Source organism: Phyllostomus hastatus, unplaced genomic scaffold (genome assembly GCF_019186645.2).
Source record: "Phyllostomus hastatus isolate PE091 unplaced genomic scaffold, TTU_PhHast_1.1 phas_scaffold_216, whole genome shotgun sequence".
NCBI classification, from domain to species: domain Eukaryota; kingdom Metazoa; phylum Chordata; class Mammalia; order Chiroptera; family Phyllostomidae; genus Phyllostomus; species Phyllostomus hastatus.
The window spans coordinates 12,780,895-12,796,325 of record NW_025334018.1 but is presented as its reverse complement, the minus strand read 5'-3'; the positions used below and the strand labels follow the sequence as shown (position 1 = coordinate 12,796,325).

General features: G+C 45.5%; 1 protein-coding gene across 2 annotated transcripts in view; it reads right to left on the bottom strand.

The window, feature by feature from the left end:
- Window positions 1–15,431, bottom strand: part of DENND2C (DENN domain containing 2C) — a 72,270-nt gene that overhangs the window by 7,493 nt on the left and 49,346 nt on the right. For both annotated transcript variants that reach the window (XM_045817112.1, XM_045817113.1), the window contains exons 8-15: window positions 13,676–13,863; window positions 10,234–10,343; window positions 8,175–8,244; window positions 7,613–7,690; window positions 6,907–7,047; window positions 6,314–6,462; window positions 5,654–5,831; window positions 648–689 (exon numbers count right to left, since the gene is read on the bottom strand). In XM_045817112.1, the coding sequence (XP_045673068.1) occupies window positions 648–689; window positions 5,654–5,831; window positions 6,314–6,462; window positions 6,907–7,047; window positions 7,613–7,690; window positions 8,175–8,244; window positions 10,234–10,343; window positions 13,676–13,863 (956 nt within the window). The remainder of the gene's footprint in view (window positions 1–647; window positions 690–5,653; window positions 5,832–6,313; window positions 6,463–6,906; window positions 7,048–7,612; window positions 7,691–8,174; window positions 8,245–10,233; window positions 10,344–13,675; window positions 13,864–15,431) is intronic.

Sequence of the window (15,431 nt, the reverse complement as noted above, 5' to 3'; positions counted from 1 at the left end):
GGGCCGAGTGGTTCTGAAAGACGACAAGGTCCTGGGAAACGTCCTTTCGAGCCTGTGCTCAGGGCTCACAAGCTCACGCGCGGCTGCACACGGAAGGCTGCCCTGAGGAGGCCTAACTAACGCTCCCTCCCACTTCCACACGCAGAAGAAATGACCACTTCTGTGTGCCCCCTACAGCAGTCCACCTCGTGCAGGTTTCTATTCTGCCATCTCTAAAATCTCCCGTGTACATCTGCACCCACTCCCTGCCATTAGAATATAAGGCCTAAGGGCTCAAACTGTGTCTTAATCACATTTAGGTTCAGAATATCTGGAAATAGTCAGTTTTCAGTGCTTGTTCAAATGAATTAAAGTACAGGCTCATACGCCAGCCCCCCTGGACTTGAAGGGAGGGGAGGGCTGCCTCGGCCGAGAGTGGCGGCTGCCTCGGCCGAGAGTGGCATCTGCCTGCTTCCTCCTTCCTTCTTTGGGAGACATGGCCACCCCCAGCCAATTTTTCAGGTCAGTCTTGTATGAGCAGCCACTCTGTCAGGTCAAGTATGTGCAGGAATGAAGAGTCTTGTCTGAGTCATTTTCTCTAAGTACTTTCACATATTTTCTGTCTAATCACCCCTAGAGGTTGTGTCACCACCTCCTTTGTCACTCACCTCCTGTAAGAACTTGTCTCCGCAGAGATCAACTATCAGCACCTATGGGAGAGAGGGGCAGGGCAAGTTAAACCGGAGACATTCACAAAGAAGCAGATTAGGCACTGCTAGGTCAGAAAGAGGGTTTTGATTCTTTCAAGCAATGGGAACAGTTTTAAACAAAATGAACTTAAAGTTATAACCCGTTTAAAAGTTAACTCACCAACACACCCACAAATAAATGGCAAGAAAAAAATGACAGGAGGCACACCTACAGATTAAGAGACTAAAAAACCTAACAAGAGAATGCAATGTGTAGCCTTTATCTGGGACCTCATTCAAACAAACTATTAAAAATTTATGAAATAATTAGAGATTTGATCCCTAAATTTTGCTGATATTAAGAAACTTATTAAATTTTTAGGTGTAATAATGGTATTGCGATTATGTTAAAATGCCATTATGTTATAGGGATTTATTTTGTAATTATTCAAGAGATGAAATTATGTCACAATATGCTTCAAACTATGTGAGGGAATGGAATGGGTAAGGATAAATACTGGCCACAAATTGATAAATATTAAACTAGGGTGACTGGATTTATTTTGCTCTTTTGTTTAGTTTTACATATGTTCAAGATTTTCCATCATAAAATATTTTTAAAAGATTGATATAAGAATCAGTTGCATTTCTGTACAATAACCACAGACTATCTGAAAAAGAAATTAAGAAAACAATCTGGCCCTGACTGGTGTGGCTCAGTGGGTTGGGCATTGTCCCACAAACCGTAAGGTCACCAGTTTGATTCCCTGTCAGGGCATATGCCTGGGTTGTGGGCTAGGTCCCGGGATGGAGGCGTACAAGAGGCAACTGATCAATGTTTCTCTCCTTCCCTTTCCCTCTCTATAAAGATACATAAATAGCCTTGGCTGGTGTGGCTCAGTGGACTGAGTGCTGGCCTGTGAACCAAAGGGTCACTGTTTGGATTCCCAGTCAGGGCACATGCCTGGGTTGCAGGCCAGGTCCCCAGTGGGAGGTGTGCAAGAGGCAACCACATACTGATGTTTCTCTCTCTCTCTCTCTCTTTCTCCTCTATCTGGAAATAAATAAAAATCTTTAAAATAAAGAAAATCCCATTTTTAATTGTATCAAAAAGAATAAAATACTAAGAATAAATTTAACCAAGGAGGTGAAAGATATATACACTGAAGACTATTAGACATTGATGAAAGAAATTAAAGATGGAAAGATATTCTGTGCTCAGGGATTAGAAGAATTAATATTGTTAAAATATCTCCACTACTCAAAGCAATCTACAGAGTCAGTGCAATACCTATCAAAATTTCAATGGCATTTTTCAGAGAAATAGAACAAAGAATCCTAAAATTCATATAAAACCACAGAGGGTCCTAAATAGCCAAAGCTGTCTGGAGGACGAAGAAGCAAGCTGGAGGCACCTCACTTCTTGATTTCAAATTACTCTGTACGGTAATCACAACAGTGTGGTATCGGCCTACAAAAGGACACACAGTTCAATGGAACAGAATGGAGTCCACAAAAACTCACGCGCAGTCAATTAATTTATAACAAAGGAGCCAAGAATATATAAATGGGAAAATCTCTTCCATAAATGGTATTGGGAAAATCGGATAGCTACATGCAATAAAAAGTCCCCAAAACAAAAAAACAAACCCAAAAATGCACACCTATCTTACACCATACGACTGTACACAAAAATCAACTAAAAATGGATTAAAGACTTGAATGTAAGACCTAAAACCATAAAACTCTTAGAAAAAAACACAGGAAGCGAGCACCTTGACACAAGCCTTGGCAATGATTTTTTAAATTTGACAGCAAAAGCAAAGGCAGCAAAGGCAAAAACAAACAAGTGAGGACTATACCAGACTAAAAAGATTACGCACAGCAAAGAAGCCATCCATAAAATGAAAAGAAAATCTACAGAGAGGGAGAAAATATTTGCAAATCATTTATCAGATAAGGGGTTAATATCCAAAGTATATAAAGAACTCACAGAACTCAACAGCAAAACAAACAAACAAACATACAAACAAAAACAATCCAGTTAAAAAAATGGGCAGAGGAACCGAATAGGAATTTTTTTCCCAAGAAGACATACAAATGGCCAACAGTACATGAAAAGATGTCCAACATCACCAACTATCAAGGAAATGTAAATCAAACCACAATGAGATATCACTTCACACCTGTTGGAATAGCTATTATTAAAAAAAAAGACATAAATGCTGCTGAGGATGTGGACAAAAGGGAACCCTTGTGCACTGTTCACGGATATGTAAACTGCAGCAACCACTATTAAGAACAGTACGGAGGTTCCTAAAAAAATTAAAACTAGAACTACCATATGATCCAATTCCACTTTGGGCACACATCCAGAGGAAATAAAATCGCTACCTTGAAAAGATACCTGCACTCCCAGATTCATCGCAGCGTTGTTTACGACAGCCAAGACATGGAAGCACCCTCAGTGTCCACTGACAGACGAACAAATACAGAAGATGCTTCATATATATATGTGTTTGTAAGTGTATGTGTATAGACATACACACAGTGGAAGATTAGTCAGTCACAGAAAATGAAATCCTGCCATTTGGGAAAACACAGATGGACCCTGAGGGGCATTCTGCTAAGGGAAATAGGGCAGGCAGAGGGAGAGGAATAATGTATAGTCTCATTACAGACAAACTTGCAGACACAAAGAACAGGCTGGGGGTTACCAGAGATGGGCGGAATGGGTGAGGTTGGTGAAAAGGCACAAACTCCGGTAATAAGTCCTGGAACAGCGAACAAAACTGTACTGTATTCTTCAAAGTTGCTGAGAGAGTAGATCTTAAAACTTTTCATCACAAGAAGTGTGTAACTACATGAGGTGATGAATGTTAACTAAATTTATTGTGGTGATCATTTCACAATGTATACGTATGTCAAATCATTATTTTGTAGTCCTTGAACTAATACGATGTTGTTGGCTAATTACGTATCAATAAATCTGGGGGGCGGGGAGGTTACCCCAGCAGAGTAATGGGGAAGAAGAGTCCTTTCAATCAATGGTACTAGGAGAGCTGGCTATTCATATGACAAAAAATGAAACAACATCTACCTCCCATCATATACAAAGCAATCCAATCCTAGGACTCAGGACCAAAAATTAAGGGCACAACAATAAAGCTCCCAAAGCTTCCAGGAGATAATGGAGGAGGATATCTCCATGAAGTTAATATAAAAAAAACTTAAGTACTTCATACACAAAGAACTCCAACCGTAAAGGAAAAGATTGATAATTCTGAATATATTAAAATTAAGAACTTCTGTGAATTAAAAAATACTGTTTTGGAGAATACAAAGGCAAGCCACAAGGGGGCTGGTATGTAACATAAAGAGGCCTCTTACCAATCAATGAGGGTGAACGATCCAGAAAGACAATAAATTTTACAAAAGATGATAATTCAAAGGGTCAATGAACGTATAGGAAGACGCTCACCCTCAACAATAGTCGAGGAATGCAAAGTAGACCACAGCGAGACCACTGCACACCCCCAAGAGAGGCCGGTTACACAGACCGATGGTAACAAGTCCTGTCGGTGAGGATGTGGGGCAAGAGGAGCTCTTCTGCACTGCTGGAGGGAGTTAGGCCCGGCACAGCTATTTTGGAAAACAGTATGACTTTATTTACTGAAGTTGAAGATAGACTTGCCCTATGACCTAGCAACTCCATTTCTAAGTATATGCCCACAGGACTGCATGCACACATGCCCCAAGGGTCATACAGAAGAGTATCTACAGCAGCATTATTCGTAATAAGCCCGATCTGGAAATAACTCAAATCAGCTGTGGGATGGATAAGAGAACTGTGGTGCATTCATGCATTCATGGAGTAGAGCACACAACTGGAATGATCAAATTACTGTTAAACTCCTCAGCATGGATGAATCTGAGAGACGCAATGTTGATCAAAAGAAGCCATTCAAAATTTTACATATACTTGAAGTTCATATATTTGACATAACATCAAGCTTAAAACCAGGCAAAACTGAACTATATTGTTTAGGGATAAATGCCTAGGATGTAATGAGATATCACTTCACACCTGTTGGAATAGCTACTATTAAAAAAAAGAGATAAATGCTGCTGAGGATGTGGACAAAAGGGAACCCTTGTGCACTGTTCACGGATATGTAAACTGCAGCAACCACTATTAAAAACAGTACAGAGGTTCCTAAAAAAATTAAAACTAGAACTACCATATGATCCAGTAATTCCTAAAACTATAAAGTAAAACAAGTACACAAACCCCATAAAAGTCTAGATAGTGACTACCTTCGGCTGGGGGTGGGGAAGGGAACGGTGACTAAAAGGAGGCACGAAGGGGACTTCTGGGGGCAGGCACGTTTCCATCCTGTTCAGTGTTGGTTCCGTGAGCAGCACTGTGATAACTCAACGAGCCGTGCATTTTGTTTTGGGCACTCATCTATGTGTACCATATAAGTAATTTATTTATTTATTTTTAGAAAGGGGAAGGGAGGGCGAAAGAGATGGAGAGAAACATCAGTGTGTGGTTGCCTCTCCCTCACCCCTTACTGGGGACCTGGCCTGCAACCCAGGCGTGTGCCCTGACTGGGAATGGAACCGGTGACCCTTTGGTTTGCAGGCTGGCACTCAATCCACTGAACCACACCACCAGGGCTAAGAGTGTCATATTTGAAACACTTTTTTAAGTTAACCCAGAGTAGTTTCTATGTTTGACTTAAAAAACAAAACAACCTAACCAAAATAACACAAGAATGAGTCCACGGTTCACTACTATAAATAAGTTATGTGTGCACAATCAATTCATGGTACTATAGCACCTTAATAAAAAGATACAGAAATACGATTGCTTAATGTACCAACAACTGCGTATTAACACTCATTAACATCTGCTCGCTCTCAAAGACCACTGTGTTCACCCGTCAGTGCCCTGGGCTTCCCACAGGTGTGCAACTCACCTCCTCGATGGGCAGGTCCCGGAGCTGGGGTAAGGAGCACGCCAGGATGCCGATGAGGAACGGCGTAGGGGAGCACACGATGTCGATCATGGACGCTGGCAGGACCGGGATGTAGGTGTGCTGCCAGGTGAAGGGGTACAGCGTGGCCACCACAGCGTGGCCGCATTTTGACAGGGTGCTGGCCGGAGGAGAGAGTGAATGGCGTCACACACAGCGCATCACAGGGGAGGCGTTCAGAGGTTATGTTAACAGAATTACAAGTTAATGCCAGTTAGTGGTCACAGATGAACACTTCTGCGATTGCTCATACATTTTTAACATTTCAAAGAGAACTTAATTTACTGAAAATCTTTAACCTCAGTCCAGCTCTTCCTTCCAATTTATATTACTGAAAATCAGTGTGTACTTAGAAAGGCAATACCAATTTTTAACAACTTAAGCAAAACACATTTAGAAACATGAATTAATTGCAACGCCCAAAAGTCCCTGCTGTAGCCTCGGGCATACGGGTTTGGGGTATTTACCATTTGGAATTATCCGTGTCACAAGAACATTAGGTAACTGATGGAGATGCTCCAGTTTTTTAATATGCCCAACTTTAAAAACAGTGAAAACACATACAGCACCAGTAGGAAGTGACACATCTCACTCGTCGCTCACCTGAGGCTGTTGGCAACGAAGATCACCCTTCGCTCCAGAAGGAGGGAGGCGCAGACCCGGACGAGGTGGCACACACTCAGGCACCTGAACAGGCACTCGAAGTCCACGTGCTCCAGTCGGGAGTCCAGTGGTCGGCAGAGCTCGATGGACTGGAATGCGAGCACATGGGCGGGGGCTGATGCAACCCGACGGACAAGGCTAACGGGTCCTGTCCTCTTTCACGGGTACCATTGGGCGGGTGGGGGGGTGGGTGGGGGGCTCTGCTACAAGGAGATCGTGAAGCTGCCTACCCTAACCCCAAGACCGAACGCCTTAGCTGTGTAATTTTGTGAATTTCTTTGTGATTTTGTAAAATCCTTTGTCTCAACTGACAATAGAGTGTATAATCTCCATTTATCACAATTTACCACAATGTCTGAAACCGCCATTACAAAGGGGCTACCCTGGATGTTTCCCCAGTGCTTTGTGGGACCAGACCATCCACTACAGTTTGGGGAGAAGCGAACACTACGCCCTGAGGCTTCTGCCACCTGCCTCCTGCCGTCAGGCCGCCCTCTGGCCACCACCAAACCTCTTGTCAGGAGCTGACTGACCTCGTCTCCAGCACCGGGGAGGTAGCTCTTGACTGTGATGGTGCGGCCAGGCGCGGGGAAGGGAGCTTCCATGACGCTGCGCATGAAGGGGTGAACCAGGGCTGGAGACATCTCTCTCCTCTTCTCTACTTCATCCAAAATCTGCACACCCAAAACGGGTTAGTCCATTAGGAACTCAGTTCAGAAACGTCAACAAATCCTACCAACGAACCGCCAGACTTGGTGCGCAAACTTAAAAGGAACACCAACAGGTCTTAAGACGGAAGCTCAGCAACCAATAAAAGTTCATTAAATGCATCGTACCTCTTGGGGGGGGGGTACCTTTATATCCCTGAGAAAAGTTATTAATCAACTTATTTTTAGATGAGGAGCCCCTTTTATCTCACTAAGGGAGGAGCAAAGAAGGTGACACTGACAACGGCATCCTGCAGTTTGGGGTCTGGGAAGGACAGGCAAGATAAGCTTCAGGCTACGTGCTCCTTTAAGCTGGGAGGTGCAGCAAACCAAGATGAGAGGGACAGGGCACCAGCATCTGGGTCAGAGATGGCAGCGCGAACCTCCAAACCGGCGGCTGTCCCCTCCTCACGGGAGCCCTCTCTATGGCAGTGCGCTGAAGTCTATGCCCCTTAACGCTGCTGGTGACGTCATCAGAAACCTAGCTGCACCCAGAGCTCAGAAAGAACACTGTTTTCACCTCTCCACTCACCTTTGAAAAGAGGTTGAAGCAGCCCAGGCGACTGACCATGCAGTAAACCTCAGGGAGCCGCTTTCCTTTGCCTTCTGGCTAAAAGAAAAAACCCGACAAAGCAACACGTAAGCAACACAGGTTCTTACTAATTAGGACTACTAATACTCTCTTAATACTCTTTAATACAGAGCAGAAATCCAGGATCTCCTCCTTCCTGAGCACTGAGTGATGGGAAAATACTAAAAAATGATAGCATGATTATTCCAGGTGTAGTGGAGGCACTCAAGCTAGAAGAGAGTAACTCTGAGCTCTCCCGAAGACCTCATTTGTACTCCATTCCTCAGATACATCCAGACTGAGGCAGCCACCAGGTCAGTGGTTTCTTTCTCTATTACAAACAGACAGTGAAATGCTCTGGAACTGACCCCCGCCCTGCTCGTACTGTGAAAGCTCACACGGCTTCTGGAACACACAGGTCGCTGAGTCGCCCTCGAACTCAACCACAGACAGTGTTCCTGAATTCCCAGGGTGACTCTCGCTCCTTGACCAACCCTGCCTGCAGCACGAGTCTGGAACTTACCAGAAGCTTCTTACAGTAACCAAACCACCGGCTCCCATCTTCACCAGTTAAGACAAAGGAGAATGTTTCACTGAAACAAACAGGAACCAGTTTGAGATGCAAACAACTGTTTGTGACATTCCTCATGGAACAAAAAATCGAACAGTAGAGTCTAGCAGTAGTCATGTGATGTAAGAGGAAGCGTTACTATTACATTTATTGCCAGTCACGGTGCTCCCGAGGGAGGAACCCCGGCCCGGAGAATGCCTTGCCTTGCACCGGAGTGACAGGGGAGGCACAGGACGAGCGGCTGATGCTGCTGCCTCCTCTCACTTTCTTGTTTGTACAGTCTAGCTATTCATCCAGCCTATTTTCCACGTGTTGAATGTACAATTCAGTCAGACACATCGGGATGCTATCAATGATTATGATGAGCTATTTTTCCCTTCCAAATTCTTCTATTTAGTTCTGGGGGGGTCATGTAGAACAGTGACAGGTAAAGGATAGTATCCTTAGTATATAAAAATTAATAGGAAAATCACCAATTCCTCATTAGAAACACAGGCAGAAGATATGCAGATATTTTTCTCAATAATTTACGAAAAGAAGACCTAAAGGTGCCCAAGAAGTGAGTTCATTAATAATAAAAAAGTCCAGGCGGTGATTCTCTTTGCCTCTGGTTTTCATTGTGTAACAAGAAAATGGCCCGTAGATCAACATTTTAGAAAATACAAATATGTTTGAATTAAAAAAAAAAAAAGGAAGTTCAGCCCTGGGTGATGTGGCTCAGTTAGCTGGAGCATCATTCCATGGACCAAAAGGTCGTAGGTTTGATTCCCGGTCAGGGCACATACCCAGGTTGAAGGTCCAATCCCCAGTCAGGGTGTATATGAGAAGGCAACTGACCAATGTTTCTCTCTCCCCTCCTCCCCTTCCTCTATCTTTAGAAGCAATGATAAGATGTCTTCAGGTGAAGACAAAAAATAATTAAAAAGTCCAAATCTGAACAATAAATACGTATGTCCATACATGGCCAAAATTAAAGATTTTGGCAATATGTTGGCCAAATACGCCAAAATACTTACAGCCACTCTCTCTGAGCAACCAGAATGCCCATGATTTCTAATTCTGCTTTTTATTTACTTCTCTGTACTTCCCAAATATGCTAGAATAAACACACATAACTTGTTTGGGCGGGGGTGGGGTGGGGTGGGGTGGGGTGGGGCGGGGGACGCCAACCACGAGCAGCCAGGGCGACTTGAAGGAAGCGGCCACACGGTTGGCGGGGTAGCTGCCAGCACAGAGCGACAGCACTGATAGCTCAGACAGAGCGGGGCGATCTGGCTGAACTGGTTACGGGAGGCAGCGGCTTAGTCTGGAGGCGACACGGGGTGGAAGGGCAGGGCTCCTTGGGCCACAACTGAGGCTGTCTCCCCGCAGGCCGTCCGCATGCGACATGGTTCACATAGTCACACTGCTCAGTCCCAAAGGCATGATCGGTGATTACAGTTTTGACCAGAGCAGGTATTGATTTACATGCAGGATTCACAGACACTGATGGTTTATCAATTGAATGAGGTATTTTTCTCGAGCTCCTGGGAAGAAATCCCTTATACGTTCCCCTCTCAATACACTCCACACCCTAAATGGGAGCCCCCCTTTGTACGGGTCCTGCAGGGGCCCATGCACCTGGGCTGCGGCTTCCTCTACCAACTTGGAGAACCAAGAAGACACGAACAGTGTTCTGTTTTATCTGCTTCTGTGTCCCTAAGGTCAAGTCTTTTCCCCTTTTCCATCCACTTGGTGGCGTTTCTGACTGTACATAAAGTGGAACTCTTCCCTGCATAATTGGCACAATGGAGAGACTCTGAAACTTGCTTTCCCTTTGACATCATTCCGTGTTTTTCTTTTTGAGCTCCCCAGAGGAAATGTTCTAATTCTGTTTCTTCCTTTCCTCCCGTGCATCCTTGACCTGCCACAGGCCACAGAGCGTCACTGCTGGCCTGACCCATTTCTCACGCACTCCCATTTTACCTTTGCGGTCCCCACACCCAGACATCAGATGAAGGAGCCCATTTACCTCTTCAGTTCTGAGGTTGGAGCCCAGTCCTTTGAATCAGGGAAACAAAATTTGGGGATAACTTTGAGCCTCTCCTCGGTGTCCTTGGACTGCTTAAAGCCATGATCACTCTGAAAAAGATAATGATGCAGGTGACTCCTGTTCTGTGTAAACGGAGAACAGAAATAGCAAAGCTCAGCCTGGTCTCGGGAAAGGAGGTCCCTGATGAGCCCCAGTAGCCATCTCAGCACAGTTTCGTGCAGTGTGACCAAACAGGAAGGCCAGCACTGGCAGTCACTGAAGATGCACTGAGAACAATGCTGCTGAGAAAAAAAAAATCCTATTTTTACATAGAAACGGCAGTGTGGAGGTCCTGTAATCTGAGGTAAGAAAGATAACTAAACATGGAACACAAACTAAATAAAAATCTATTCTATGATGTACTGATGGCAAAAACCCAGTCAGCCCCTGACTCTCTGATCAATAATCAGAGATGTTTTGAAAAGGCAGATGAGTGTTGTTCAGAAAAGAAATTTTTAGAATCCACCTCATATATAATCACTTCCCTTAGCATGTAATCTTTGCTTCCTAACTACTGGTTTGCAACTTCCTGTAAAGTTTTAGCATGGAAGACCCTTTTGTTCATGTCTGGTATTGTGTTTTTTAAAGGACAGTCTAAGTTCACTTAAATTGAAAGACAATGGAAAAGTTAGCATTGAAAACAAGCAGATAATAAGCCTAATTACCACACTGTCTTCATGTAACTAAGACAAGTGGTCTCTCCTTTAATTTCTAAAGCAAAACATGCCACCATTCTGGGTCTCTTGGATATTAAATTCTTAAGAAATGGAAAAGCGTTCTAACAGAATTTTAGTTTTCCCACACCATCATTTTCACACTGCTAAACGATTCATAATCATCTTCATTCAGGGTTTCCTGCAGGGAGATGGAGGGGGGCTCAGTCAGCGCTCTCCTTCCCTGACTTACAGACGCCCAGTGCACAACGACGTTAAGTAACTTGCTCAGAGACGCCCGAGTCACTGCCAGAGGCAACTGGAGCCATACTGGGTTCTGAGCCCATGAACTCAAGCTGTGTTGAAAACAGGTTCGACCTTGAGATTTCTCTTTGCAAATATAAGACTGGCCAAAACTAGGGGGAAGAATTAAGCTCCTCTTTCTGCAACATCTGATTGCCCAAGACTATTGAGATCACATTATTTTGGACTCTAATGGGACTCTGTTCCTGAGCAGGGCCATGACACCACACTCTCAGATGCGATGAGGAATTTAAAAAAAAATTCAACTGATTTACCTGAAGTAGGGTATTGTTGAGGGTTTCTTTCTAAAATGAGGATCCATATAGGAAATGTCTCTGAGACTCCAGTACAGTTGTTCTTCACTGGCTGTTATCATGAAACGTGTAACTGAGGGTTATAAACCCCAGTTCCTAATAGGGCTGAGCAGGTAACCGAATGAGAGAAGGGCTTCAGGGAGCTGGAGAGTGAGCAAGAGCTTCTGTTTGAAGGAAGCACGCCTCGCCAGGGCCAGCGGCATCACCCACAGAGCACAGTGTGAGGTGAACCATGAGGCCCTTGTTCAAAGAGCAGGAAAAATTAAACATAAAATTTCATCTGTGACCTTTCATCCCCTAATGGGGTTTTTATTTGCTGTTCAATGCCCTGCTCCCTCAGGCCCAAGGAGCCTGGGCTCCAGCGCAGACTCTCACAGGTGCCCCGGGGCCCTGGCTACACCCCGGTGCACAAGCAACCCACCAGCTGCTGGGCTTCGAGACACAGACAGAAACTGTGTCCCAACTGGAGGTGAGGAGGCTAAGCCAGGCATCTCGCTTTCTCACAGGCCCACTGCTCCGACCCATAGCAGCTGGGCAAACACCACGGGGTTGTAGCCTCCACACCAGGGTGCGCTTGTTACTCGGACTGGGGGTGGTGGAAGTTCCTGCCCCAGCGAGGCTTCCCCTGAACACGAGTGGGCCTGCCAGCCCAGGGCAGGGAGCGTGTCGCTCCATGTTGCCTAGAGACGCTGTGGGCAATGCTCGCCTAATCCCAACCCTCTCCATGCCTATGCCCTAGTCCCTGCCAGGGACAGAGGGTGGCAGTAGTCACTGAGTGGGGACAGAAGGGGTGAAGTCAGACAGGGCCCAGGAATCCAGGGGGCAGGGGAGAGGACAGGTAGAGAACCAACCCCAGGGGCGGTGGCAAGAGGTGAGAGCACGCATGAACTGAGGATTTAAGAGCAGGCGCATGCCTCCTTGTCCCATTAGACCTCACTTAGGAAACACAGATTCAAAGACAAAAGGAAGGACTGCGGTGGTGACTGCAGAGCACGAAATGCCCAGCACAGGGCCCTTCCGAGCGAGGGTGCCAGCCACACGCCCGCGCACAGTCCTGGCCACTCCGCTTCAGCCAATTCCTGCCACTGGGGAATGTAGGCTGAGTGCTGGTGGCCTTCCCAGTCTCGGGAAAAAGCAGAAATACCAGATTCTAATGTGAAAGTTGATTCTGAAACACTGGTAACAAAAAAATTATTATAATTTTTACAAAAACACTACCAAAAAAAGCCTCTAGGCTCAATTTGCTCAGAGGCCGCCCGTGTGCAGCCCAGACGCGCCGGTCGGTTGTTGTGCTCACGCTGTACCTGCTGCTGCAGGGCTCAGCGCCGCACCTGAGGTCTGTGTTGGCCGCTCGGCGCAGGCAGGGGCCAAAAAGGCCTTCTCGTTTGTGTTCCTAGCACCTACTGTAGGCCAACAGGGCTGTTTGAGAAACACCTGGTGAACTGAATGAAGGAATCATGTTTTGAAAAAGGCAGAGCAAACCAAATAGTGGTGTTAATAATAGCTAGCATTTATCAGGAGCTTACTACGTGCCAGGGACTGCGCTCTGCATTCATTATGTCGTTAAATCCCCACTAATGCGGCTGACATTATGTAGTGCTTACTACGTGCTAGACGTGGTTCTAAGGGCCTGATACAGTCCATTTGGTCCTCGCTACAACTCAGGGGGGTGGACTCTCTTATGATTACCTCCATTTTACAAATGAGGAAACTGAGGCACAGAGCTGCTAAGTGACTGCTCAGAGTCACAGGGCTAGCACGTGGCAAGTGTGGACAGCTGGCTTAGGCTCCTGCTCTAAGCCACTGCCCAGTTCTGTCACACGAATTACCCCTCATTAAGGATGAGAAAACTGAAGCTTTGTAACTTGCTAAAGGTCCCTTAGTAAACAGCAAAAAATAAAAAAAAAACCAAACTCAGACAATGAGCTCTTTTCCCCCTTGGTTGTAGCGCCTGCCCCACGTACGATGTCGTCAGAGTCATGAATCAGGCCCTACAGGAAGCACTGCACCACTAAGTGCTGACTGAGATGATGACACGGGAGAGGAGACAGAGTAAGTGCACACAGAGATGCAGGAGCGTTCCTGGGAGCCTCCTGGCCTGCCAGCACCCACCTTGCCCGGGAACTGCTGTATGACCTGGGGAACGTAGCTTATATCTGACGGCTTCTTCTGTAGAGACACCACCACGAAAAGCTCAAACAGCTGCTGCTCCTGGAACTCAATGAGATCGCGCTCCAAGGTCTGGTAGTGGGGGTTCCGCTTGGACGACTGCTGCAGCTGTGCTAAGCGCTTGTGGCGATCTGCAGTGACATCATGGCGCTTTGGTTTTCCTTGGTGGCCCCAGCTTCCCTCTAGCACCCAGAGGTCACGACTCCTGGGGGGACTAACCTTCACCAGTCACTGCTGAATGTACGCTGACTAACCAATGTCTGCCACACAGACATGCCTGCTAGGGCTATGATGTGCCTGAGGGTCAAGTGCAGATTCTCGCAAGCAGTCGTGTGTTGTGACTGATGTTCTGTGTCCCAACCGATACTCTGTGTGACTCTCTGCTATCCCATCTCAGATGGCAATAACAGCAGGTCACACAGAACGTGTCAGACAAAAGGACTGGCCTGACAAAAGATGCCACTGGTGGGAAGGTAACATCAAGGGGACAGGGAGGAGGAAGGTCTGAGAAAAGAGCTGAGTCCGACAGAAGGCAAGTACACAAAGGGACGAGTCTGATAAAATGAAGACAAAACTAGCCTCACATGAAAGAAGCTGTTCTTTCCCTATCTCTTTGACATGTATTTCTGATAATGGACATGTGTTTACAACAGTAAATGATGCAAAATGCAAGAGGAAAAAATGGAAGTAGAAGGAAAAATCATTAGCAGACTATTTCTCAAAAGAATGAAATTACGGAGGCATACTATTTAAACAGTATGAGCAATACCACTCAAAACTGGAAGCATTTATCCTTATTTCTCACTTATCTGCAATTAGGAGCAATGTGGAGTAGTCCCCACCAGGAACACATGGTACTTGCAGAAGCGATAGTCCCAGGGGCCCAGAGATGCGCCTGTGTGTCATTCTGTGCCAGTGATGGAAAGACTCATCCTGACTAATTGTTTGGGGTTTTTTTGAAGTATGATGCATTCCACCCCCAAAAGAGTTACACTGTGGATCAAAAATACATCTAGGAGTGGCTCCCCAGAATTATCCAGTACATTCAGTGCTCTAGGAAAAGTTTCACTTATCCCAAAAGGCTCAGTTCAAGTCAAGACAATTTGGGGTACTGGTTCTCAGTCGCAACGGCACTAAATTAGTCATCTGTCCACGTCCAGGCTGAATCTGATGCTGACTTCAGTTTCACCTGCAGTCAGGCTACAGAATCAATCACCTGAAGCAATTCAAGCCACTGGAGGGAGCACCTGACTGTTAATCACAAGATCAGAGTATCAGACTTGGAGCTGCTCTGCACTCAGCTTTGATTATTCATGTCTCCTACTTTTTCCATGCCTCATATGCCAGTTGGTTAAGCAGGAACTAAAGAACTTGCTGGGAAGATCCATTAAAGAAAGGGTATGGAGTACCATGCAGTATTTGAACAAATACAACCAAAAATGCAGGGCATATGCTATACCCTAACAGAAAGTAAATGGCACAGTAATTTGGAATATAAATGCCCACAAATGAGAAACAGATCAATGTTTTCTGTTTCAGTGTCAGAGATATCAAGGTTACTTAATTACACTCAAGTGACTATGAAAAATCAGATATTATTGCCAAGCATTTGTCTCAGGGTGATTCACACATCCCCTATTTTGGCTGCTGGGAAATTTCTACACATACGTCTGAACACGCAGCTGAGCCACTCCCTTAA